The 26,277-nt window shown below is 25.5% G+C and overlaps 2 protein-coding genes and 2 non-coding genes across 4 annotated transcripts; 2 read left to right on the plus strand and 2 right to left on the minus strand.

The window, feature by feature from the left end:
• Nucleotides 1-1,589: 1,589 nt before the first annotated feature.
• On the minus strand, nucleotides 1,590-1,709 carry LOC119686606. The gene has a single exon (XR_005253010.1). It is a non-coding gene; the product is annotated as a U5 spliceosomal RNA (small nuclear RNA).
• A 166-nt stretch (nucleotides 1,710-1,875) lies between these two features.
• LOC119686548 lies at nucleotides 1,876-2,064 on the plus strand. The gene has a single exon (XR_005252969.1). It is a non-coding gene; the product is annotated as a U2 spliceosomal RNA (small nuclear RNA).
• A 3,129-nt stretch (nucleotides 2,065-5,193) lies between these two features.
• Nucleotides 5,194-14,716, minus strand: LOC119682191 (turripeptide Gsg9.2-like). The gene is made up of 3 exons (XM_038095556.1): nucleotides 13,649-14,716; nucleotides 5,360-5,539; nucleotides 5,194-5,294 (listed from the first exon to the last, which is right to left on the minus strand). Exons 1-3 carry the CDS (start codon nucleotides 13,674-13,676, stop codon nucleotides 5,260-5,262), a joined length of 243 nt encoding a protein of 80 aa, XP_037951484.1. The 5' UTR covers nucleotides 13,677-14,716; the 3' UTR covers nucleotides 5,194-5,259.
• A 10,522-nt stretch (nucleotides 14,717-25,238) lies between these two features.
• LOC119675893 lies at nucleotides 25,239-26,185 on the plus strand. Its single transcript, XM_038087109.1, has one exon. The coding sequence runs from the start codon at nucleotides 25,247-25,249 to the stop codon at nucleotides 26,183-26,185; it is 939 nt and encodes a 312-aa protein (XP_037943037.1). The 5' UTR covers nucleotides 25,239-25,246.
• Nucleotides 26,186-26,277: the final 92 nt, after the last annotated feature.

Below are 26,277 nucleotides of genomic sequence, written 5' to 3' on the forward strand. Positions count from 1 at the left end.
TCGAATTCAACTAAACTATTCGATATATCGTAACATTTTTTTGTAAATTAATCCAAATTTTAACAGTAATCAGCTTGCATCTTCTGTTCATATGTCTTGCCGTTATTAAGTTCACATAATTTAACACATGTTAAACAAAGGATTGAAGGTTTAAAGACTCATGTTCATAGAGCTATCATAATCAAAAAATCTTCATGTCAATAAATTTAATTGAAAATATCCTTATCACTGCGGTTAACTTGAAGTAAATATTTTTTTAAATATATGTGAAGTTTTTTTATTTGAAAAATATTTGCAAATTATTTTATTTTATTTTATTTTATTTATATTTTTATTTTAATTTTATATAAAAAATATTTACAAGAGAATATGATATTCTACTCCGATCGCTCTGATAAATTCGTGATCTTATTATACGCTCTTTGTTCTGGTTTGGAAGTAACCATCATGTGGAAGTTGTGGATAGCCAAATTTTATTGCTAGAAATAAGAAGAGAGAAGGCGAGAACAAAGAACAGAAGGTAAAATTAAACACCAGTACAACATAGTAAAAACAACATTGTTGCGAATAACATTAGATTAGGTTTGGTTAGGTTATACTGGCGAACCCAAGGGGATCCACTTAAGCCTATAGGCTCATTGTGCTACTGTTTTATTAAAAACCCAGAATAACATTAAACTTAAGAACTTTTTCATTATAAAAAATACTATGTTATTATATTATCTAATAAATAATATTATTTTCTATATATATAAATAAATATTTATTTACCTATATTGATTTTTGATAAACTGCTAACAAAAACAATTATATGTTTTTGTAAAATTTTAGGTTTGAAAAAAAATTTTTAAGTTGAAAAAATAAGAATTCATATAAGAGTTTATTGGAGATATATAAATCCCATTCGCATTTCACCTACAGTGCAACTAACTTAAAATATATAAAAATAACTAATTGAACAAATGTTGTCCTTTGTCAGGGTCAAGCATTTTTTATATTTTGAATCATTGAAGCTCTCATATAATTTAACCCATTTTGCTAACAGTACTTGAAATTATGGACTATGGAAATTCATAAATAAATTATTCATAAATATTATTATATTCTTAAATGCGTTAATCATTTCGAAATTATAAGTTTTTAAATTTTTTATATATTAAAATTTAAAAATATTTTTTTGGTGAACGATTTTAATCTATTATAATAGATATGCTTTCAGGAATACAGAAAAGTTTAAAATTGTTTTTAAAAAAATATCTGAAAAGTATGCAAAATATTTTTTATAAATCTTTGCAACTACAGGGTGTGATATAAATTGATTTCAGTTTCGTAATTCGTAATTTAAATATTTTATTTATAAACATTTTTTTATCTAAATTTTAATTTAAGTACATATTTAATTTTTTTTAAGTATATATAGATATATCGTGTTTTGTACTATGTGTTTTATGTATATACCAGGGTTTGAAATTATTTTTACTATTTCCAATTATTTTGCTTGTTTTATTTTCGAAGTCAAAAATAATTGCAATTTCAAACCCTGAATAGAAAATATATATTACAGAATATTGAATGCATTATTTATCTGCCCGGCTTTTTGAGCTAGGCATAACAAAAAATTACTATGTACTCAACATTACTCTACCCCCACGGAAATCTTTAGTAAAAGGCGAAAGATTCATTCGACAATTGAGGAAGAGTTAGAGTCAATAATATCAATATATTTGCGTAAGTCTCATTAAAATAATTATGAAAACTGATTGAGAATTATTTTATTAATATATGTAAAAAATTTTTCGTGGACTATTTAATTTATAATTCTTATTAAGTGAAAATTATATTTGTATGATATTACAACAAAAATAACTAAAAGGTATCGCTTTCCGGCCGTATGGCTAAGATGTAGTATCTGTTCTTATCAGCTTAACATATGGTAGATCCACCATTGGTGGACAACAAATGTAAAACTTATTTTTGGAAACAGACAGAGAGTTTAGTAGCTTGCTCCATCTATGTCATGGATTGATCTGGCATTCCAGTACAGCCAGTGTTGGCCCAATAATTAATACATTCAGAATATTTTAAATAGTTTACCAATATAAATAAGAATTATTTATATTGGTTATTTATTATATAATTATTTAATTATATAAATATTGGGAAATGTATATATAGACAAATAGAAGGAATAATTTTTTTATATATAAATGTTCCCAGGCATTATTTGACTGTTTTTATCATATTTGAAAAAGTTTGAAACCGCATCGGTTACTTGTTTTATTAGCAATGGATAAGTTTTTGGATTTGTGTCTTCTAAGATTCCTTTTTCTAAAGCAAGATTTTTAGCAACAGTAATTATGCATTTTGTACCGTTAAGTCGTGACCGTAATAATTTATTTCGTGGTATTATGGTGCGTATGAATAACGTGTAGGACGCCTGACAAATCAATTTTTTTAATTAGAATTTATTGATTAATCTGAATAACAAGTAAAAGGGAAAAATTTGTGTAACAAATTTTTTTTTCTTGAACTGAAAAATCGTGTGTATGTGTTTGGTGTGATGTGAAGGATAAATTAATTATTAAAAGACAATATCGGTCTAAAATTTTTGGGTTTCTTGTAGAATTTTATTACTAATCGAAATCAAAAATGTTATATAAGAATATTTGTAGTATATTCTTTGAAAATTCATTCAATGGGAAAAAAAATATTAAAATATTTCAAAAAGTAATGCCATCTGGAAAATTGTTATTTCGCAGAAAAATTTAAAACTGACTCTAAATAAAATATAAAAAATGAAAATTCTAGGGATGTGTTTTGAGAAAATATTTTTTGAAATTTAACGGTTAATATTAATACTTAAATATAAATAGTTTTAATTGTTTAAACAATTTCTTAAAAGTTTAATCAATTATCTTTAAAACGCAGTAAATTTCAGGTTCCTACCATTTATAAAGCCTGAAATATAACCATTTGAAAATGTGTCCACAATGCCAATTCTCAAATCCCGTGGATCCGTCTTTCCTAAGAAAAAAATTATAAAATTTATTCCCGATACACGGGTTTTCTTATTTCATGAAAGGAGTTCATGAAAATTTTTTAAGCAAATCGTCATGAGGTCATTTTTTGCCAAAATACGTCCGGTTAGTAAAAGAATGACCGATATACATAAATTTTTACCGCTAGTTGTCAATACTTGTTTGATCTTTAATACTCATAGATTCTAAGTCCATGCGTTTTCCTTATTTTATTAAGATGACTTTTATTAAGATTTTGATTACTAAAATGACATGATTTTTTTGATTCAAAACCTATTATTTTTACAAATTTAAGACTTTACTATTTATTTTCAGCAACTGGGGTCATACTTAGAGATATTGACGAATTCAAGCAATAATTCCTATTTTTTTAAAAATTTGGCATTTCTAATTTTATTTGATAGGTTATTTTAAAGGAAATAATATTTATTACCATTAAAGAACTCATTTCAAATAATATTCTGGTAACGCCGAAAATATTGCCAAGCAAAAATCATGAGGAGTTGGCAGTGTTCTTTGACAAAGTTGTATTAAAAATGTTATTGCTTACATTTACCTATTAATTATTTACTTACTGCTGTCCTTCTCTCCAAGTGGAGCATAGGGACTCGTCTATTACCTATACATAGTACCAAAAAATTAATAAAGTAAAACACCGCATGTAACTGCAAATTTACTCTGGAATAGTAATGCTACATAATAAGCTCACATCCCAAGTCACTAAAACAATAAGCAGCACTTCAATATTAAATAATAAGATTTAAGTGCAGTCTACTATATATTATTAATAAAAGACGAATTACCATTAAAACATTTGACGATTACAAATATTCCTTTATATTTATTAGTATCAAATTAATGTTATACTAAATGAATGAATACATCCATTTAAACGTAAGGGACAAAAACGAAGTCTGTTGAAAATGTAATATACAGTTTGTCATTACTAATGACTTATAGGAATGTGAGATTATACATTATATCCAAAAGAAATTTGAACTGAAGATAAAAAAAAGTTCCCAAACTTTTTTCACTCTCTTTCTCTTTTATTTTAATGGAAAAAGGTTCCATTAACCAGGTAATTTAGTACTGAATATTATATGTCATATGATATATTAGCTGGTAATCAATCTCGAAGCACCGATTTGTTGTTAATCTGTAAGGACGTGTGCGAGTTAGGCTAAGTTGCGTTCTAAATGAGGGAAATTCTAAGTTGTGCCGATAATGTAGTGATGTGTCGATACAAAAAAATCCCAAAAAATTTCCCATTTGGTTCAGCATCAACTTAGCCTAATTCACACACGTCCTAAGTTTTTATCTATATAACTGATAAACTTTAAGAATATATTTATTAAACAATAAGTTGAATTTTTAGCATAGTCAGTTTACTTAATCTTCTTACAAATAATTTACAGTGATAATATTTATCTAACATTACAACTAAAGATTCGAATATTGTTTTGCTTTTGTTTCTGAATTTTTTTAAATTTATTATTTATATCTAGAACTAACTAGAACTTTTTCATAACAAATAAAATATGATTCTTCGAATCAATAATTGATAAATAGGCAATTGATAAAAATTTACTATTGTTGCGATTCTTCTAAATAATAGAATTAATTTGAACTCTTCCGTTCGAGTTTTAAAAGACGCGCATGTATTTTTAAATCAATTAATTATTATGAAAACAATATATAAATGATGTCATAGTTATAAAAAATAACTAAGCAAAAAAACCTCCAATGGTTTTCGAATGTGTATCTGTAGAGTTTGTTCCTATTGCTCATATCAACCCGAAACAATAATTGATAAGGAATTTAATACTTGCTTGAGTTAAAAGTCAATGCCAAAATGTGAGTGCGTATAAAAGAGACTTTTGTTTTCTAATTTAGTATATCATTTATTCAGCTTTATTGTTATAAATCAAATCTTAAGAATATCACACAAATACCACACAAATTTTTTAAGGACTTTCTTATATGGCATTTTAAGTATTTTTGTTTTTCTATGCCAAAACTAATTAAATAATTTGTAAATTAATTAAAATTTTTTCGTAACTATTTTTAACATAAAAGTAATTTTTAAGTGATAAATGTATTCACAATTGTATATTATTATATATTTAAATATATATATATATATTTATACACATATATTTAAATTACATTTATTAATGTATATTGAATGCATATGATTTTAAATTCATTATATTGTTAGCATCTAGGGACATTCGCCATCGGCCGTCTTCTGGAAAACTATAAATAAACAAAACACAAACAATAACTCATAAGGTGAAGAGTTCAATACTATCTGAACTTACATTGTTGTCGAAGACAGTTTTCAATTTTCATAATGCATAAGTTGGTAAAGGTTTTTGTTTCTCCAGCATCATTTGTGCAACATACTGGCTTAAAGTCCTGTACATCACAATTAAATTGACATTTTAAGTTTGGGTCTCCATGAGGTTGCGAATGTACCAAAGTGCAGGCGTAAATAGCCACTGTAAATAATACATATACATAAATAAAATAAGTATTTCAAATACATTACATAAAATAGAATAATATATGAAATAATTTTTTGTAGTTTTTAAACAATTTTTAACAGGGTCCTATTAACATACACTATACCATACCATTGCACAGACACGAAATTCATTTCGTATACAAGATTTAGAAATATTTAAAAGAATTGCTATTTCGAGTATAGTTAATGTGATGCAAACGCATTACTATGAAAATATATTTTTGATTTTATAAAAAATTCTTTGATATACAATACTGAAAATTATTAGCAGTTCTTAAGATCAAAATGAATTTATTATATTTCTTTATTATTACATTATTACGACATTTCTTTATCGACTAGCTACAAGTGCATGTAAAAACGAACAGTTTTTATTTGTAATTAAATTTCTGTATATATATAATAATTTAAGCATAGATTGGAATTAAATAAAGATCACACCAGTGTAAAGAAGACTTTATTACTAACACAAATAATATTTATTTTTCATTAAATAGACGAATTAATTTTTATATAACCAAACATAAAAAAATTTTGGTAATAAATTTAGGAAATATTTTACAAACTATACTTAAAATTCTTAAAACAGACTACAAATTGAGTCTATTTTCTTTAGAAATCCATAATTTAAAATGTATATATTTGTCGCATAAAAACAACGACTTTGCAGTTTTTTATTTCTAATTTTTTGATTCTAAACACATTTATAAATACTACAAATGCCACATCAAATATTTAGTTTGATTAATATTTAATATATATTTATATGTATAAATGAATAAGTATCGCCTCATAATGTGACTTAAGATACTTAATAGCATTGTTAAAACTATAATAATTTTTATATTATAATTTATAGCTATTTTATATTAATCAGCACTGGGGTATTTTATTCATATTTCTAGGTATAACGATTTTTGATATTCGTTTTGTGTTAAGCGTTATATTTCACTATACTGTATAATTATATATAGTACACACCTTAATAAGTTTATAAATTATTTTGTATTTCATAGCTACTTCTTCTCTAAGAGTTATACTAAAAGCATTTGCAAATATTGAAAAAAATTTTTTAAAAATATTTGAAAATTGTAGTTCATTACCCTATTGAAGACAGAATAAGAATAATAAATATTTTCATTTAAAACGCAAAAAGTAATATTAATTTATTTTTCAAAAAATGAAATATTTTAAAATATTTTATATAATTTTTAACTTAGAAATCGTTTTTTACTTAACAAAAAGTATAGATGTGCGAAATGTGCTAAATGAATTATTTGTAACACGCGCACCCAATAACTACAAATCCAATAGCATAAAATATTTAACATTTAATCGGCAGATGCGATTTCTATAAACAAAAATACATAAACATAAGTATCTCAAAAATCAAAAAAAAAAATTTGAAAAAATTTAATAGAAACCATTAAAAAAAATCAGAAAAAATTTAATTGATATGCGAAAAATGTACTACGGCAGCGATAAAGTATGTGATTTATATATATCAATATAAACATAAATTTATGTGTATTCTCTAGTGATCACATTATTATTTTTATACGTTATAAAATTTTAATTTATATTCAGCAGACAATTTCGTTCGCCCCGAGCAGATACACGCTAGACCAATTGGCGTCAATCGTGCAAACAAAAAACGAACCGATCATTTACTTGTTCACTTTTAATGCCTGAAAGCCTGATATATACTCAGTCTGTTGTTGAATGTAGATCCATCCATTCAACTTTAGTATGCGTATGCGCTACACAATTTATGTGCTTTAATAAGATTAATATGAATCGGACAGAGAAAAATATTAATAAAATTCCAAACATGATTATTGAAAACTATTATGGCACTATTTTATTTATTTTAAAATGTTTTTGATTGAATGTTGAGTCAGCTTAAGTTAAAATAAATATTTTAATATATTTTATTTTAATAGATGCGTAATTGTCATTTCATATTTATTCATTTCAAAAGTGCTAGGAAAATAAATGAGGGTGTGAGGGTGAAATTTCTTAAGTTATGTGGATTACATATTTTTTTTTTCATAAACATATAGTTTTTACTCTGTAATAGGTTTTGATATATAAATATTGTTTTTTGTTCTGATTTTATTAATGAGCTCAACTACTTACGGAGTAGTATTGTTTATGAATAAGAAATTTTTCAATGTAACTGAGCATTTTCTTAATACACACACACGTTTATACAAAAAAAATTATAATTTATATTTTTACCGACCTCTAGTCTATAAACCTGTCGAATGAGATCATTCTTCCTAGCGTGGTAGCGATGTGTTTCAGGATGTCCTTACAAGTTTTTTGGATGGCCTTTCTTTTATCGGTAAACGCATTCCGCAAGGGTAAGATTTGTACGGTACTAAATCAGTTGGATATGAGAAGTAGTTGATTTAACATTTATTTGCCTATTATGCTTAAAAACTTTAGCTTATTTCCAAATAAGGTGCATTTGAAAATAATCATGAGTTTTGTTCTATAAGCATAGAAGAAAATTTAATGAAATCCGTTAATTATGATATGAAATGCAAATATTTGATATTATTTTGTTTATTCTTTTATATGGTCTTTTGCATTATTAAAATATTTTTGCATATTGTTTATTTATTTAGGAGCGGCATAACTTATAAGTCCAAGGTACGAAATCTTCAAATATGCTATTGACTATAATTCTTGTGGTTTAGGTTCTAAAACTAAAATAAGACTGTTAAATAACTAACATGTTTTCAACAAGATATTTATGTAAAAACAATGAACTATTTTTGTTAAGTTTTTATTATATTTTTTAATTGTATTATTGTTACGACAACTCTTTTTTGTTTTGGAACTGCTTCAACTACTTTTATTTAACCAGAAACAACGAACATACTTCGACTCAATCAAAATCAACTCGCCAGAAACTAAAGTAGATTTGTATATATCATATTTTCTAGGCTCGAAAAAGCATTTCATTTTACTGAAAAATCTTAATTAATTAAAGCTTTATTAAAGCTTCTAAAAATATAGAATTCATCATTTGGTAGTCAACATAAAAATTAACACAAAAATTCTTATAAACTTAAGAATAAATGAGTTTTGAAAAAGTTAAGTGACAATATATGGATAAGTCTGATTGGACTTAATGATAGCAGATTTATAAGAATAAAGGTCATTCGACACTGAATAATGCGTATTATATATCTTTATGTTTGTGCGGCATACTTAATTATCCATACATGGAAGAGTATTGCGGTTTTTGTTCAATTCAGTCCAGTTGTCATTTAAAAACTTTTAAGTTAATCGTTAGTGTTTTAAATTTTTTGCAAATAAATATGCATACATATGTATATTTTTCATATAGTTTATTCCTTTTTAATATACACATTATGTGCCAGTCATAATCTATATAGAAAGATATTTTAGAAGATATATAGAAAATTGTATTACCTTATATAATTTTTTTTTTAAATAATGAAGAAATCATTATCCAAGATATAATAGTAGTAATTACCTACTATATAAAAGAACGAATATAAATATGAAGGTGGATTGTAAGTAGCTTCAATATTAACTTTTAATGAAAATTACCATTTATTTTATATTATTAAAAAGATGTTTCTAATATTTTTAAATGTTTCATAATTTTTATCTTTACTGCAATTATTATTTAAAATCCCAAACTGTGATCCGTTACTTGTTTTTCCTATTGCGCAAACGTATATAATCACTTTATGAAAAGCACTTGGAGATGATGCAGGCGATCATTAAAGATTTACACGTAAATAAAAAACATCACCCCAAAAAACATATCTTTTATTTCAGGATATATGTTTTATCCTTTATTTATATCATTTTGGAAGAGGTAAAATGAATTATAATCCTTATTCCGTATAATTATTCAACAAAAATTATATATTCAAAAAATTTTAAAGAAAATACGATTACATGCCAAATATTATCATCTGTGAAGGTGAAAATGAAGGTGAAGATACTATCATCATTTATAGTTTAGATTAAACAAAACCTATTAAAAAATATTTTTATTTAGTTCTATTATTGATTTATAAGATTTATTGATTTATACTATTCACCATGTCCACACCTCAATAAATTATATAGATGGGAACTGTGGGATCGTGTGGTAGATTTTCTACTGTAGTAAAAATTCTAGATTCATGTAAACGAAATATGCTTATTATGTTGTTAAAACATAGTTTACATTAATTCTAATTATCACTTTTATGAAAAAATTTTTAATATATGAAATGACATTTTGAAATTCTTGATATGAACGCTTGTATGTTATTTTTAATGCAAATAATTCTCTGCAGAGACGATATAGGAATAAAATTTTAATATATATATTATTTTGAAACTTAAAATCAATTGAATATTTATAATCTTCAATTCTCAGATAGTTGTCTTGAAATTTGTATTATTGTAGTAGTCAAGTAACAGCAGTATGTCTACATATTAAAATGCTCCTATCGGTTTCGATTTTAATAATATTACCTTTGTTATCCTTAAAAACTTCGGTGATCAGGCTAAGTTGAAATAGCAGCCTTGTGCACTAAAGTGAGCTCAAGTAATGAACCGTTATGATACCATTGCTTTGGTTAATGTCACTAAATAAATAAAAAAGTGACAAAAAAACTTGGAACTTGAGCACGGAAAGTTTGTGCCGCCTTGACCACTTGTGGTAAAACACGATTAGTTATCGCTTCTAATTTGACAGGCAAGACTTCTAAGCCTGGCACTTGGCGTCTAAACAAATTATTATTTCCTAAGACCAATCATGATGAGTACTTGCAATACTCGAAACAGTGTTGTGTGGTCAACAAAATTTCAATAAATTAACTACATTTTTTTGTTCTTTTTTTTCTTTGCTATTCGAAACCCTCTAAATTTTATAAAAAAATAAATAAATATTTATTAAATTAGTTAACCATATTTAACATATGAGTTATCAAATCGAAAAAAAATATTTTTTTAATTTATTTTATTATATGTGAAAATTAATTTTTTTTATTGTTTTTAAAGTTTATATTTACATTGTAGGAATTAATATTACATACACTTAATCTCTTCATTCATCTTTTATACAATATTATAAAAATTTTTAAAATTGTTTATCAAAGAAAATAAAATCTTTGTTTTGAATTATAATAAAATTGTTTTACTAGATGATTCACATAATTCTGTGGGAATTTATCGAATATTAAAAAACATAAAAAAAAATTTTAGTTACAGCTATAGAGTAAAGCTCGGTTGACGCATGTACTGGGTGATAATTCTTAGCAGACTTCATTCATTGTAAAATAATGTCATAATCTCAATTCTTTGAAAATGTTGTTTACTAAATTAGTCGTACACGTTATTTAAGATTAGTAAAGAGTGATTAGTTAATTGAACCTTGTAATTATTTCAATTGTAAGAAGAGTATTTCATTTGAAGCATTGTAGGTTGCTTAATCAATGAGATCACTTGAGTATGTTCTTAAAGGTTTATTTATATTTAATATTTTTAAATTCTCTCCTTACAAATGCATTACATATTAATTTGATTTTTATTTCTCGATACTTCTTATTATTATTTATTTTACTTTTACAGTCTGTTAGCGGGTAACAATGTAGGTAATTTAACATTCACTTTAAGCTAGGTATTATATAAAAGCATCTTAACAAAAATTAAAAATTTTGGTTTCTACTTTATTTTATACCTAAAAACGAGTAAGGTGAATTTTTTATTAATTTATTATAAACTTGAAGCTTCCCCACTAAAGAGTCACATAGCATTGCAGATCGAATGGTTTAGTTTTTTAGGATGACGGCTGGAAACTTTTTGCATTACAATAGTAAATTTTATGATGTTCGCAATGCAGTTTCCACTATAATAACCACCTAATCAAACTACTCCAGGTTTTCTTCTTTAAGGCAACATGAGAAGGATTGCAAAAAAATTCATGATACACTTACAAATTTCTTACATCTTACGTGAAAATATGCATTTATCAAGCTTTTTATTAAAGTTATTGCCTATATAATAATTTAAGTAACTCTTATGTTACTCTGTATCAATAAATTAACATTAATAGAAATATTTGTTTCAAATTTCCACAAGTTCTGACTTAAATCAGTTTTGAACTACAATCTGTAACTTTTTACCATAATTGAACATTGCGGTTCCATATAAAGAAAACGGCGAACCAAATTAATTGTTAAGAGCATCCTCAAACTACTTAATCGAAACCTTTCAGAGATTTACGCAATTCATTACCCTGTTTATCAGACCATTTATAAAGCACTATAGCAGTTTTGTAATAATCAACTTAAGTATATATAAGTGCATGAATAAAATTGCTAATTCATATAAATTGCGGAATTAAACCATAATTTGTTCTTATATATATTGAAATGGATTTTAAAATTTATAAATTTTTACAAATATATATGTTAGCCTATAATGTTATAATATAATGCTGTAAATATATATGTTAGCCTACAATTTATTCGAATATTAGGAATGCAGAAGAATCCACGCCTTTAAGTAAATCTTGAAATATATTAGAAAGTTAACAAAAGATCAGTGTCGTAATTAATAATATAGACGTTTTTGTGGATAAAGTTATAAGAGAGACTTTAAGCATAATTACAGGATTGTATTTGTCAACTGGTTCATACTTATTAAGTTTTTGAACAATGTTATTGGAACATGTACTTACAAATCTATAAATGTAGAACTATACGGGTTAAATATTTTTTTTCTTTGCAGAATCCATGTATAATAAATCCATCTTTGCACATAAAATGGCTAATATACAATATATTGTTTTATACATTGAGAAAGAATGTATTCCCCTAAAATGACACTACAAGTAATGCTATTTGTAGAGCAAATACAACAGTATAGTTCAAGTTTACAAGTTCGCAGATAAGTTTTCATAGTGCACATGAAAACAAAATAATAAATAAATAATTAAAAATATGAAATGATAAAAATATATGAATAAAAATATATAAATAAAAATATATATTTAATTATTTATAGTCATTGCCATAAAGTAACTGCATACTTTTAATTATTATTTTGTTTAATTTCGTTAAGAAATTATAAATACGAAGCACTAGTGGCTAGTGTAATCAATTTAGACCAAAAGCTCCCAACATGAGGCTTACGCCTAACAGTTTGGCTGTTTGGAAGGATAATTTTAAATTACTACTTTATTCAAGTTATGAATGTGTGTTTTGTATGAAATTACAAAAACAACTACCTTACATGAAAAATGCATTTTATATTTTTGTTTTTAGAAATATTCGGCAGGCCAATGTGAGTTATATTTTATATTCAAAAATAAGAGTTATTTTTGATATTAATATTTATAAGGCAAAAATAATTGTTATTTGTACGTTTAAAAATAAAAAGCAGACTGTAAGAGTTATTTCTGCGTAAAAAAAAATGAAAGGCAGATAATAATAATTATTTTTGTTGAATGTAATATAAAGCAAATTTAATTATTATTTATTGAGTTTCATTTTAAAGCGCTCATATATAAAAAGCATGTATAATATTAGGGATGAAAGTTGTTAGAATGATAACTATATACTTAAATATGAGTTGAGACAACTTCTAACTATTATAACTATTACTTTCGGTCCTTGAGCTATAACAATGTGTTTAGGTATGTAAACTAAATTTTTAAAAGTACTTAATTTAAAATTATGTTTAATTTTATTACTTTAGTTATCATTTTATTTGTATTATTTGTCTATACATCTAAAATTTACTTCAGATTTAAATACTTTTTTATAATTCACAAGTTTATAATCGCAATTTTAATTTTATTAAACAAGTGTATTAAAAAAACAATATTTAATATATTTGGAATATATGTACATTTAAATATAATATTTTATAAATACTATTACAAAATTTAAAAAATAACGTTATTGCAAGCCTAAATATGGCAAAATGTAAGTTATGCAGATGATTTTGGTTCAGAAATGTTCAATTTTTTAAAACTAATAATTTTAATTGTTTTAAATATTTTTAAATTAAGGTAAAAAAGTAATAAAAAATCACTTACACGCAAGAAACAATAAAAAAAATTTCATTTTGTCTGCTTGTATCTTCCAGCAATCTAAATAATCCAGTTTAAATTTTAATTGACGCACTTGATAAGCTTTATATATTTTGATTGACAATTATGTGAACTTTTTTAAGTTATTTATGAAACAATTAAATTTTTAGATTAAAATCCCATTTAAATGATAAAGCACTGTATTAATATCCGGTTTTCAACAACTTAATTTCGGTTTATTACCAATATTGTTGTATAGATTTAACTTTGTATTTAACAATTAAATTTTCAAAAATTTAAAGACGTGCTCCAATTTCCACTTGAAAGTATTGCGAAAGTTGAATTACTTTTTAAACGTACCACGCCACGGTTGAATGCATACTAAAACTATTGAACAGTCAAAGATCGATGATCGATGTTTGCTTTGCACCAAACTTGAGTTATTTTTCAGTTAATTTTTTTTGACTTTTTTTTAAATTTCCAAGCGAAAAAATTATCAATAAAAAAAATGTCTAAAATAATGCCTCTAACATATCCTCGGTATGAAGGCATATATTAGATACAAGTTTATGCCAGTAACTGCTGGATACACAAAAATCTTGATATGCGTCAAGATACAATAACTTGGATCAATCGATCGATCAAATTGCCGCTCTAAAGACACCAGATAAATGATGTACGTACGACAACAACGCAAAGAATCACAAATGCTCGAAAAGAGTTTGTTAGTTTTATAGAATTTTTTCTGCTAGCGAAGATACAGATACAAAATCAATACAGATATAAACACACGAACACATAGCAAATTATGAATAAAATGTTTTATTAAAATTGCTGTAGTTTCTATTTTTTTTTATTATCTTAAAATTGCTGAAAAAATATCAGTTGAAAAATATGTTGTGACTTGAATTATTAAATGCGAGAGAGCACGGATTTCTAAGTATCTTAGAAATAGTTTTCCATATGATGTGTGAAGTTTGCAGTGTTAAAATTATTTTAATACTTTTTGCGTGTTGGGTTTGGGTGTCAGGATTTCTTGCATTAATTAAACTTAAAAATATTTAATTTTATGTTATAATTTATTTTCTTATTTTTTTTTAATATATTTAAAGATATTATGTAGATGTTGCAGTAATTTTACACAAAATTTTAACTTTTTCCATATTTCATTCAAATAAAATATTCTTGATTGAAATTTTTAAATAATTTTATTTTAACAAATTCCGTTCCATATCTTTAATTCATTATGAATGCCTTCGCGTACCGTTTTAAACTGTTGAACATCTTCAGCTGAATTAATCGCATAAGTCTAAATAAATTTTGATAAGATTCTTGCTTTATATATATTTTAAAAAAATATATATTTATTTTAAATAGAAATCACCGCATTGCTTTGCGTTAAAGCAATTGAACTGGGAAATACTAAGGAAATGCAGATAGCAGTGTACAATATGTAAAAACCATGTATATAAAATTGTATGGATGTGCAATTAACTCATGTTCTATAAACGTTTATAAACTATATTGTTTATAAATCAGTTCATTATTTTATTTATTTTTTATATTTTCTTTTTTTTCTTCATTTGCTGACCACACACATTTTTATATTGACTCATGCCATGTCTGATCATCATCAAACTGTCAAGACTTTGATTCTTGGCAATCACACTGTACAGTGGTCTGCCTGATGAGTCTAATCATTCATTGAATGTATTTTTTTGTTGTTTAGGCCTTAAATTTTCTTTTTGAGTTAATTTTCAAAAATTTATTATGAATTCCACACATTCTTTTATAAAAGAATTTTAATGTTTTTTATGTTCGAAACTTAAAGTCATAGTCATTTTTTCGGCACGCACAAAACTATTTTCAAATTTAAAAAAAAATATTTTTTGGCAACGCATCAGATTGTCTGTTGGAAATTTTTGTTGAACTTAAGATTTAGTATATTTTTTTCATCAATGTGAATATCTAATTTTAGTTATCAAAAGGAGTGCCACTATATCACAGATATTCAATAATTAGTTACTTGTAAAAATTAGTAATTATGTTAAGTATCAATAACATAAATTGAGATTTTACTTAATATTAGTAATAAAAACCATCATATAACACGATAACACGATTAACTGTCGTTATGAAATATCTCACAATCACGTATGAACCAAGCGTTCAGTCCTAATTTTTTGATTTTATAGTAAATGTCCTCAATAATAAGATTAAGCCAATTAAACGATAAAATTTGTTGGAGCGATAAAAACTTTATTGCAGAACTTATATTAATTAATTTCAAAATATTTTTCCACTCTTTGTTCTATGGGGTAGATCGTTTCGTGATCATACATTATCTTGTTCTACAATATTAAGTAAAAAAGATTATCTATAGTAGAAAAAGCGATGAAACTTTTTTCTATGTTTCAAGAGCTACTTTAGCTACCATGACGATAGGCTTAAGAATTCAAGAATTTGACTGCTATAAAGACAAACTTGAAGCATATATCAGTAAAATAATATTTTAAGAATTGTATCTTAACAAGTTCTGATATGCAAAGTTTAATACTAATTAAAAATAAAATATTCAAACAATAAAGTATAAAGTTATATGAACTTATAGCTTCTGGATGTACACATCTATTGCTAGACCAATTATTACTTAAGGATCATCCATCTGGTTAAAGAAAGCTCAGCAAAAGTCAGTGAGAGATAAGCTATGAAAGCTACAGAGATTAGCCTGCAACATGATAAGTGAAGCGATGAAAACCACCCTGACATCAGTCCTTGAGGTTGGTTGCATTTTGGTTCCCCTAAACATATTAATACTATTATTACATTATTATACAAAAGGGAAGCAATAACTTTTATAGCCAAGCTACAGTTGACTAATTCTCGATCAACAAGTTCATTCGAAAACTTCCTTTAGGTAAAATGCAAAGAGAGGAAAAACTAAACATCACCATATTTGCTCACATGAATTTAACTTTCACCAAAAGTTCCTAGTACTAATACCAGACAGGTATAATTGGGATGGAACATACCTCTATTCGTTGGAGAATACCATCTGTGGTAAACGGATGGCTTCAAAAGAAAGGAGGAGTGGGGCGAGAGTATATGGGGTTAAATCATAGGAGGAAATATTTGCCAGTATGAGTCAAGAAAACTCATCAAGTACATGCACTATGTCTAAGCGAATATAAAGAGAAACCCATCACGAGGAGAAACATTCACATTTTCTCTGGCAGCAAATCAGCATTCCTAGCACTACGCACACCTCAAGTGGCCCCAACATTAGTACATTCAACTTGTCACAGGGTTTCTCACTGGACAGTGCGGTGTACAAGAGACGATGGCTTCAGGTTTTGTTACGAAGAAGAGGACAGCAGAACACATTCTGTGTCACTGTGATAGTCTCGCCAGACTCAGACTTCGGTAATTATCAACTGCCTATCTCCTTATAACGGAATTAGATAACATTTCTGCAAAGAACATAATGGCGTTTTTAACTGATACTCGTCTATAGAACTAAAGTGAGTTTGTCACAATAATCCTCAAAGGACGTAATGACGTGCTGACAAATTTCAAACCCGTTTAAAATCTAATCTAATATAAATTTGTAATAAATTTTGTTAAAGATATAGATCAAAAGTTAAAAATCAAAGACAACTCTTTTTTCATTTATTGCTAAAGTAATTAAACAAAATCATATTCGGTTTTGTTCTTGTTGACTATATACAATAGTACATTGTCATAATTTTTCTTGGTAACATTTTGAATGTTTCATTAACATCAAATAAAATTCATTTAATTGGAAAGTATATCACTCAATATATAACATTATAAAAACTATATCTATCCTCTATAAAAAATTAAATAAAAATACACATTTTTAATTTTTATAAGAAATTTTTTATTTGTATATACTATAGATTAATAGACACACCTTTTTCTTATATATTAATACTATTATACATTATTATTATCAATAGTGTCTATTAAAATAATCTTATCAGTTCAACCAGACAAATGCATTTAAACTGTTTATTGGGTCGATAGATCTTCCGTCTGTTTTATTGACATATTTTAAATTCTGCTGTATAACATACAATTGTTATAAAAGACACAAGAGAGTTTATATAAAAAATTCTATCTGAAATAAATCTAAAACGTGATTTCTACAGTTTATTGATCTTTTGTATATTTATAATATTTAAATATGATTAAAAATATATATAATTATGTATTTTTTTAAGAGAAATATATATATTAATAAGAATTTTTATTAAATGTTCAACAAAATCATTTTGTTAGGTATTAAGATTGAGGATAGAAACCCACGCAGTTACTAATAATATAGTAAAATATATATTTTAATGTCAGAATGAAACTATATACATACATTAAACTATATACAATATTATATATAAAATTTATGTGCTATGATAAGAACTCTATTTCGAATAAAAAAAACAAAATTTTAAAAGTCAAGATTTTAACTTTTTTATCATGGTATGGTGACCATACAGCTATTTTGGTTACTGTCAAATATCCATCATCAATGGCGTTGGAAAACGCCATGGTTTTAGTTTCATATTTTAAACTTAAATATGTTCAATCAAACTGTGTAATTTTATCGTATCCCCACTATATATCACCACATAAAAATTTTTATGAGAGTAAGAAATTTGAATTTTTTTTAATAAATAATTAGTAGATTGGATTGATTTTATAATTTTGGGAACTATAATTTATAATTTTATACTATAATTTATAATTTAGGAACTTAAGCTAAAAAACAACTCTACTTATAATTTGTGATCATTTAAAAAAAATAATACAATACTAATGGTGATATAATCAAATTGTTATAAAAAATATGTGTGTGTAAAAATCAATTTTGTGATATTAAAATTGAATGATATGCAAATTATCGCGTCCACATGGCGCATATATGAATCTTATATTTGACTTTGAACGGCGTCAAAGTGGGTTCACGCTTCTAAAGACGCCAGTTATCTATTTGCATATTTTCTTTATTTTATAAACGAAAAATAATCGATCACACTGATCAACTCTTAAATTCTATGGTTCATGAATTTTAATGCTTTTTTTTGTATATAAAAATACTTTTCTCTTACGTTTAATTTATAAATATTTATTTGCAAATTGAATTGAACTCACCCAAATATTGATAAATGACTTAATCTCTTACGGAGTACTTCTGAGACGCCACTTAATGATAATGTATGCTGAACTGGTGTCGCCTGCTTCAATAACTTGCGAACACAGAGACGTCTATTTAGCGGTGATACCATATAATTAATTTAATATTAAAGCTAATTAGTCTTGAGTAAAGTAAATACTTAAATGCATTTATCAATTTTTTGAATTTCAATCAAATCCTTGCGTAGCTGCCGGCTATGACTAAATTATTGTCTGGAGTCTCTGTTTTAATTGGTGTTAATTTGTTTACATTAAAATTTATTTGTTGGGAATGTTAATAAGAAATGTATTATTATTATTAGTTGTGTATAATTAATTATTTCTTGATAAATATTATTAAAATATTAATAACGTAAATGTTTTTGAAGTGATTGTTTATTTATAAAAACCTAAAAAACTTTTTTGTTTGGTTGAGTAGATGTTGTTTCTCATATCGTCATTAGCGAATATAAACCCAATAATTACGGTTTAAATTTCATAATATATATTTTTACTATTGATATATAATTACATATTGCACTCTTGACAATATCATAAAGCAGGGCTGTCCAGACCAATTGCGAACGCGGGACATATTGGAAGGCCGCAGAGACAAATACATGCGTTCATAGTTGTTTGCAACAAAAATAAAAATAGGATTATAATGGTAAATTAAGTCTTATTAATTTATCAATTTAAATTCATTAATTTGGTAAAAAAAAATAATGTAGTTTTAGCAGTGCATCAAAAGAAAATTTAAGTAATTGTAGTAGATTAAAACATGTCGCGACCGCACAAACGTTAGCCGCGTGCCGTACTTTGGACAGCTCTGATACAAAGCATAAGAATAGATGGCCCATTAAGCTCACAAAATATAAACTGAAATCAATATATGGAAGCACAGTGGTTATTTCCCTAATACGTAAATAAATAAACTATATTCAACATTTAAATTTGCTCAAATGAAATTGTCACAGTAAAACTTATATCTTCAGTCAACAATCCTTAAAATATTATTTTTTTACTTTTGACTAGATTGTGTTTTGGGAAAGTCTTGGTTCCAGTCCTAGCAAAACAAATTATATTTGATACTATATTGATATATTTAATACAAACTATAATTAATTCATATTTTTCCAGTCCACAGTAAATGTTGGATTGCAAAGCACTAGCAAAGAGGTCTAGAAATTGTATACTTTGTTGCATAAATCGTACAAATATTTGATTTTTGCGAAAGTAAAAATTATTTATACAGATTTCTAAAGTTATATAAATTGAGGATTAAATCTGATATTTATTATTTAAAGAACTAAAGATCTTACAGAATTATAGTTCAAAAAAAATATTTTATTTTGTTAAAATTTTCTAAAAAATGTAACACACATTTTTTTAACCATTGTAGAATTAAGCAGTCCAAAAGCTTTATACCGAAACTAATGTTATACATTTTAAGTATTTAAAAAAAAAATGTACAGAAATTTCTAAAATTTTATAATCAACGTATAAAGTGATTAAACGATTCAGAGAGCATTCTTTATAATTAATTTTTATAATACTCAACATTTAGAATCTTATGCACACCGACTAAATAATAGATTTTACAGACTTGGGTGGATGAATCTTGTTTCAAAGTGTCTCCCCTTATAGCGATTTGGGGTTTTGTAAGATTTTTATGATACGCATATTCTTAATATATTTTCTTTAAGAATTTTATAAATCTTTCGATATCAATTTCTGATAAAAAGGGTTTTTTTTATACTGATATTAATTGTTATATTAATATCTAGATAATAACTGATATAGTTCATGGCTGGTCTGTGATGAATGACAATTTAAAAATAGTCTGAACACTATTAATCGATTACTCAGCTTTTATAATAGATATAAGACGTAATCTAACAAAACTCCTAAGAATTCGAAACTAATCAAAAACATTTATGGTGAGTTATCAAGAATTCTATGTTTAAAGTTTTTTTTTCGACTCACCAAAAAACTCAGACCTAATTAAACAGATAAACATGTACACAAATCGATAGAAAATTTTGGCTAAATTTTTTGTTTTTACTAAACTAATCATGACAGTAATGTCTTACCTTTCCTGGTAAGAAACTTAAGACTATAAAAAACTTAAAAAGCTATTGCACGTTTTACGTAAATGTATATGTTTATTACACCCATGAAATAGCTTAAGTTTGTGATTCAATCAATTTCACAAATTTGTAAAAAATGTATTTTTGATGTGGTCCAATGATTTTTATTATAACTATAAAATATTTGTATTTGCAAAAAAAAAATTAATCTTGTAATATTTAATCTTCCGTATTGCAATCGTAACAGCATTGCATTGAAATGAATCGGTTATATTTAAGTTCATCAAGTTGTATGTGACCTTTTAAAGAAAGTGTTCACAAAATTTTTCAGGTCATCGTTATTATACATTGAGATAAACAAGCAGCTATAAAATGTCTCAGTTGACTAGGATCTGGCTATGAGGGTCCAACCTGGTACACTTATCTGGATACCTGGCTATGAGTGGTTCGACACTGACCAAATAACTGACTAGCTTTGCGTAACTCACTTCACCATATTTACGAGACATTCAGATTATATGGATTTTTAGACTGCATTATTTTCAAAAGCTTAAGCTATGGACAGTTGTGACGGTATAAATAGATTTAAACAGATTAATCCTAAGTTTTTTAATTGGATATATTGCTTTTGAATAACGTCATTTGAAGATTGGATTAAACGATGGTAGCACCTGCTAATTCCGTTAAATGAAAGTGACATGTCCGTGTGTATTTTGGTATTACCAGGAAAAAAAATCTAGTTTTTTTTTTCGTCTTCCATTCAAGTTAATGAAATTTAGAATCTTAAACTAAAGCATACCTCCAGCTCAAAAAGTATCCGGATTTTGTAAATAAAACACACAAATTTAAATTTTATTCCAAATTTATCTTATCTCCTTCAAAATATGCTCCTTCTGAAGCGATACACATATGCAAACGCTTAACCCAATCTTCCATACACTTTTCGTAGGCCCGTGAAGATATGGCTTTTAGTTCCTTCTGCGAATTCTCTTTTACAGCTGCTGTAAACAAACTAATTGACAGATGGCGGTCAAATATCAAGAAAGAGTGATACCATATGTCAAGAAAGGGTGTACTAACATAACAAAAAAAATTTTTTTTGAAAAAGGTCTATTACTTAAGAAGTAGTTAACAAACAACAAAATCCTTTTTGATACTTTTTGATCAGAAGGTATTGTTAAGTCTTGATTTGTTTTGAATAGATGTTTTGTAAGTTTTGGCAAAATAAATATACATTAAATCTGTTGACTATATAATGAGTGCGGCAAATGAACCATGTATATTGAAATGTATCCTAACTCTCTGTGTGTAGACTTCATCAAAACCATTGCTTGAAATGACTTTTCTTTTTCTATTTTAAAGTTAGGTATTTTATTTTTATTTGAATTATATACTTATAATTGTATTGTACTTTTAGAAGTGTTTAATTTTCATGCGATTTTATTTTATTTAATTTTATAATTGACATGTAAATTTCGAGTTATAAACACTAAAGCCTAAACTTTAAAGCTAATGTTTATGAAAAATACTTTCATTCTGTCAAAAATGTACATTATGTGTAATTATCCTATAAATAATAAGTACAAATTTTATTTTCTTAAAATCCCATTTATTTTAATATATTAAGTTTAATATACAAACTTGTACATATGTAAATTAGAATATAGGTTTAATACAATATTATTATTAAGTGTATAAAGTTATTTTCTCAACCATCGATTTGATTGCTCGGTGATTTATGCATCAATTAATTTATCAATTAAATTGACACTTAAGCGACCTTTTATTATAAAATAAAAATTTTGCGCATCACTTGCCTGGGTCCAACTTTTTATTATCTTTTGCTTGGACATGTGCAACGCTTCACATCTTTAATGTAATGAAAATTTATTACAAATTTAATACCAAATTATAATACTAATTTAAATTTTTTGTACTAAAATACTATAGATTAAATATTAAAAATATTATTTTCCTATAAAATTTTGATTAAATTCTGTTAAAATCAAAAAAAAACCTTTCTAGATGCTAATATGTCTACGATTTTCAATGAATTATAATTTTTAAAAGATTTATTTTTACAATTTTAAAAAAATAATATTTTAAGTTATTTTATTGTATGGTCAGTCAAATTTTAATAAATTAACTTTTAATGTTAATTTTTTTTTGCCGAGAGTGACGTGTCTTTATGACGAAAAGAAACTATTTTAAAGGTTAGACGGATTCGAATAGCAAAGAAAAGACAAGGACAAAAATTTAAGAATCAAGAAATTAGAATATTTCTTAAGACCACTGATGGTGAGTGCTTGGCAATACTCGAAACAGCGTGGTATGGTCAGTCAAAATTCAATAAATTAAATTAAATATTTGTCCTTGTCTTTTCTTTGCTATTTGAATCCGTCTAACTTAAATTTTGTTCTTGAATTTTCTATTCGAGCCCTTCTTACTTTTAAAAATTGGCTTCTTTGTCTTCTACATGCATATATAAAAATATTATTTAATGAATTAAAGAAATAAAAACTTTTTTATTTTTAATAAATACTGTTAGTAATAACTATACAAGATTACTTCCGCACTACTATTAAATCATTTCTCTTATATAATAAGTTTATAATTATTTCTCTAAATTGTAGTGGATTGCATATGTATTAAATAGGATTGTTCTAATACTGATAACAGCCCAACTTAAATAGTGTAGAGATGTGACTTAAATAAGTAAAACAATAATAACCAAAAACTACTGAACGAATAATTATTAGGAACAACTTTCTTAATCCCCCTAGTTACAGGTAGTTGAAGACTGTCGAACTAACCAAGTAGGCTTGTACTTTTTTTTAAGTTTTCATCTAATAACGTATTTAGTAGAGCGATATATAGGTTGTTAACTTTTTACATTGACCCATAAACTACGGACAACAACAAAGAGATACGTCAGAATGTGCTTCTATTTGTTATTAGGTGATATTCATATAAAAAATTTTAACTTTAAAACTAATCTATATTGACATATTACGTAGTGAAAAAATTTGTTCATAATAGCTGTCTTTACTTAAATTTTTTATCGAATAGATTTACCTGGGAAATCGGAATCATATCTATTACTAATATTGAAAATAAATATTATATCATTATTTCTTTTTTGTCTATATATTTTTTTCGGTTCTTATCTACCTTATTGCTCCTGGTAATAAATGCTGCAATAAAATACATTTGAATGTATGGTTTAAGTATCGTTCATATACAGCACTTTTATATACAATATGATTAAGGTATTTAATTATTTAATGATGTTATTTAATGATTATACTTTTAATATTTCTTGGATTTTGTATACTGTAAAATTTGTTTTTTATTTAGAAGCAATAAAAATACTTCAAATTATTATTCTTTTTATGCCCTCGACTTTCTTTTTTAAACTTATATTTAAAACTTTCTAAATGAGTAACCTTAAACATATTTAAAATATTATGTAGTATTTAACATTGACTAATTAGCATATAAATATTGAAATAAAATGTGATTATTAAAATAATAAATTATAAATGAAAATTTTTAATAAGATGGATGAGATGGATAAGATGTTTAAAGTGACCTAATATCTACTGTGCATATAAAGGTATAAAACTTTACATTTTTATGACTGTCAGCCTTTGATTCTGGTCAAGAGATCTTAATTCCATTTGATATTCAGATAACCTCCATAGAGCAGGTTCTAAACTTCATTCGTAAAACTTAATATCTTCTGTTTGGTTATAGTCAGTTATTACCACAAAACATATACTATGATTGCAGTACAACGCTCAACAAGGAATCCAGAACTCTATTATTTTCTTTCAAATTCTATTATTTATATATAAACATATCAATTGAATTATTTTTCGAATTATATTATTTAGATTATATGTATATAGATGTACTAATATATTAATAAAACTATTTATATTTAGTGTTGTTGAACATTTTCTTTTACATTTAATATATGATTAAAAATATATGAAGGGTATATCTTAAAGAAATTATAAAATTTATTAAAAAGTTAAAAAAATAATTAGGTATATAAACTGACCATCTTATTATCTTTTTCCAACCTTTTACTTATACTAAATGTATTTGTTAGTTTAGTGTAAAATTTATCAAATATACAAATAGTTTTATTGCACAAATAAAAAAGTGCAAAAAGTAACTGCAAATAATTTTTAGATGGTATGTTGATTACTTGTGTTTACTCATGCGCAAAATAATATAAAACTTCATTTAAAAGCAAAATAACTACGATAAATTAATTTAGTTTTAAATCGACAAGTGCTCTGAAATACTCGTAATGTACAGTTTGTCATTGATTGGAATTAAAATATTACTTAAAATATTACTAGAAGTTTCTATAATTCAGGCAATCGTTGTAGAACGAAATTATTATTACTACTACAAATTGCCGGTAAACCTGGCATTAACTAATAATCTGGATAATGCAACTCAAGCTTATTTTATATTACAATGTCCGAAATATCCGACGAATGATATACCAACACCAAAAGATATGAAAATTTGTGCAATTGTAGGAAAATATTTAGGAAAAGATGCATTTGGTTATGAGAAAATAACAAGTGTTTTATATACTAAAGTGGATTATAAGCTTAAGCCAAATAATAATACCCAAAAGGATTATCAAAGTAATCGTTTGCCATATGCAATAGTAATTCAACCTATTAAATTGGCTAAATTGTATAAAGAAAGGCAAAAGAATCAAACTAGATCAGCAAATTTTGATGACATTACAGTGCCAAAAGAACCAAGTAAATCATCATATGTTGATGCATATATTAAAGATGGTGGTACACCATTATTAAGAGATTTAACTCAAACAGTAGATAAAAGTTTTTTATCTCAAATATCCGATGAAGATATGTTAAGTGAAATAAATCAGACTCGTGGCAAAGATACATCCTTAAAACAAATACCACTTGATAAAAATTTGGAAGATGTTTTGCCGGTGTCACCACTTAAATATCTCAGTGTACAAGATGTGATACAAAAATTGTTCCAAAATAAAATTAAAAAATATCAAATTGATGATTTAAAGAACAGCACTGCGATCGATAATTTTTTCGAGAACCATAAAAGCTACAATAAAGGTGAAAAATCAAAAGGTTTTCAAACCATGTATCACAGAGATGAAGTATTTAATGATCACATCTTTTATGATGATTTAACAGAAAATGGAAATTATGATTTAAAAGGACAAAATCACGAAAGTTTGTAATTACAATTATATCTGATACTTTAATAATAAAATATTATTTGTAAAATATTGTACTCTATTATTTTGCTTTAATTTCTTTTATTAATTTATTA

This window comes from Teleopsis dalmanni, chromosome 2, assembly GCF_002237135.1.
Source record: "Teleopsis dalmanni isolate 2A chromosome 2, ASM223713v2, whole genome shotgun sequence".
NCBI lineage: Eukaryota > Metazoa > Arthropoda > Insecta > Diptera > Diopsidae > Teleopsis > Teleopsis dalmanni.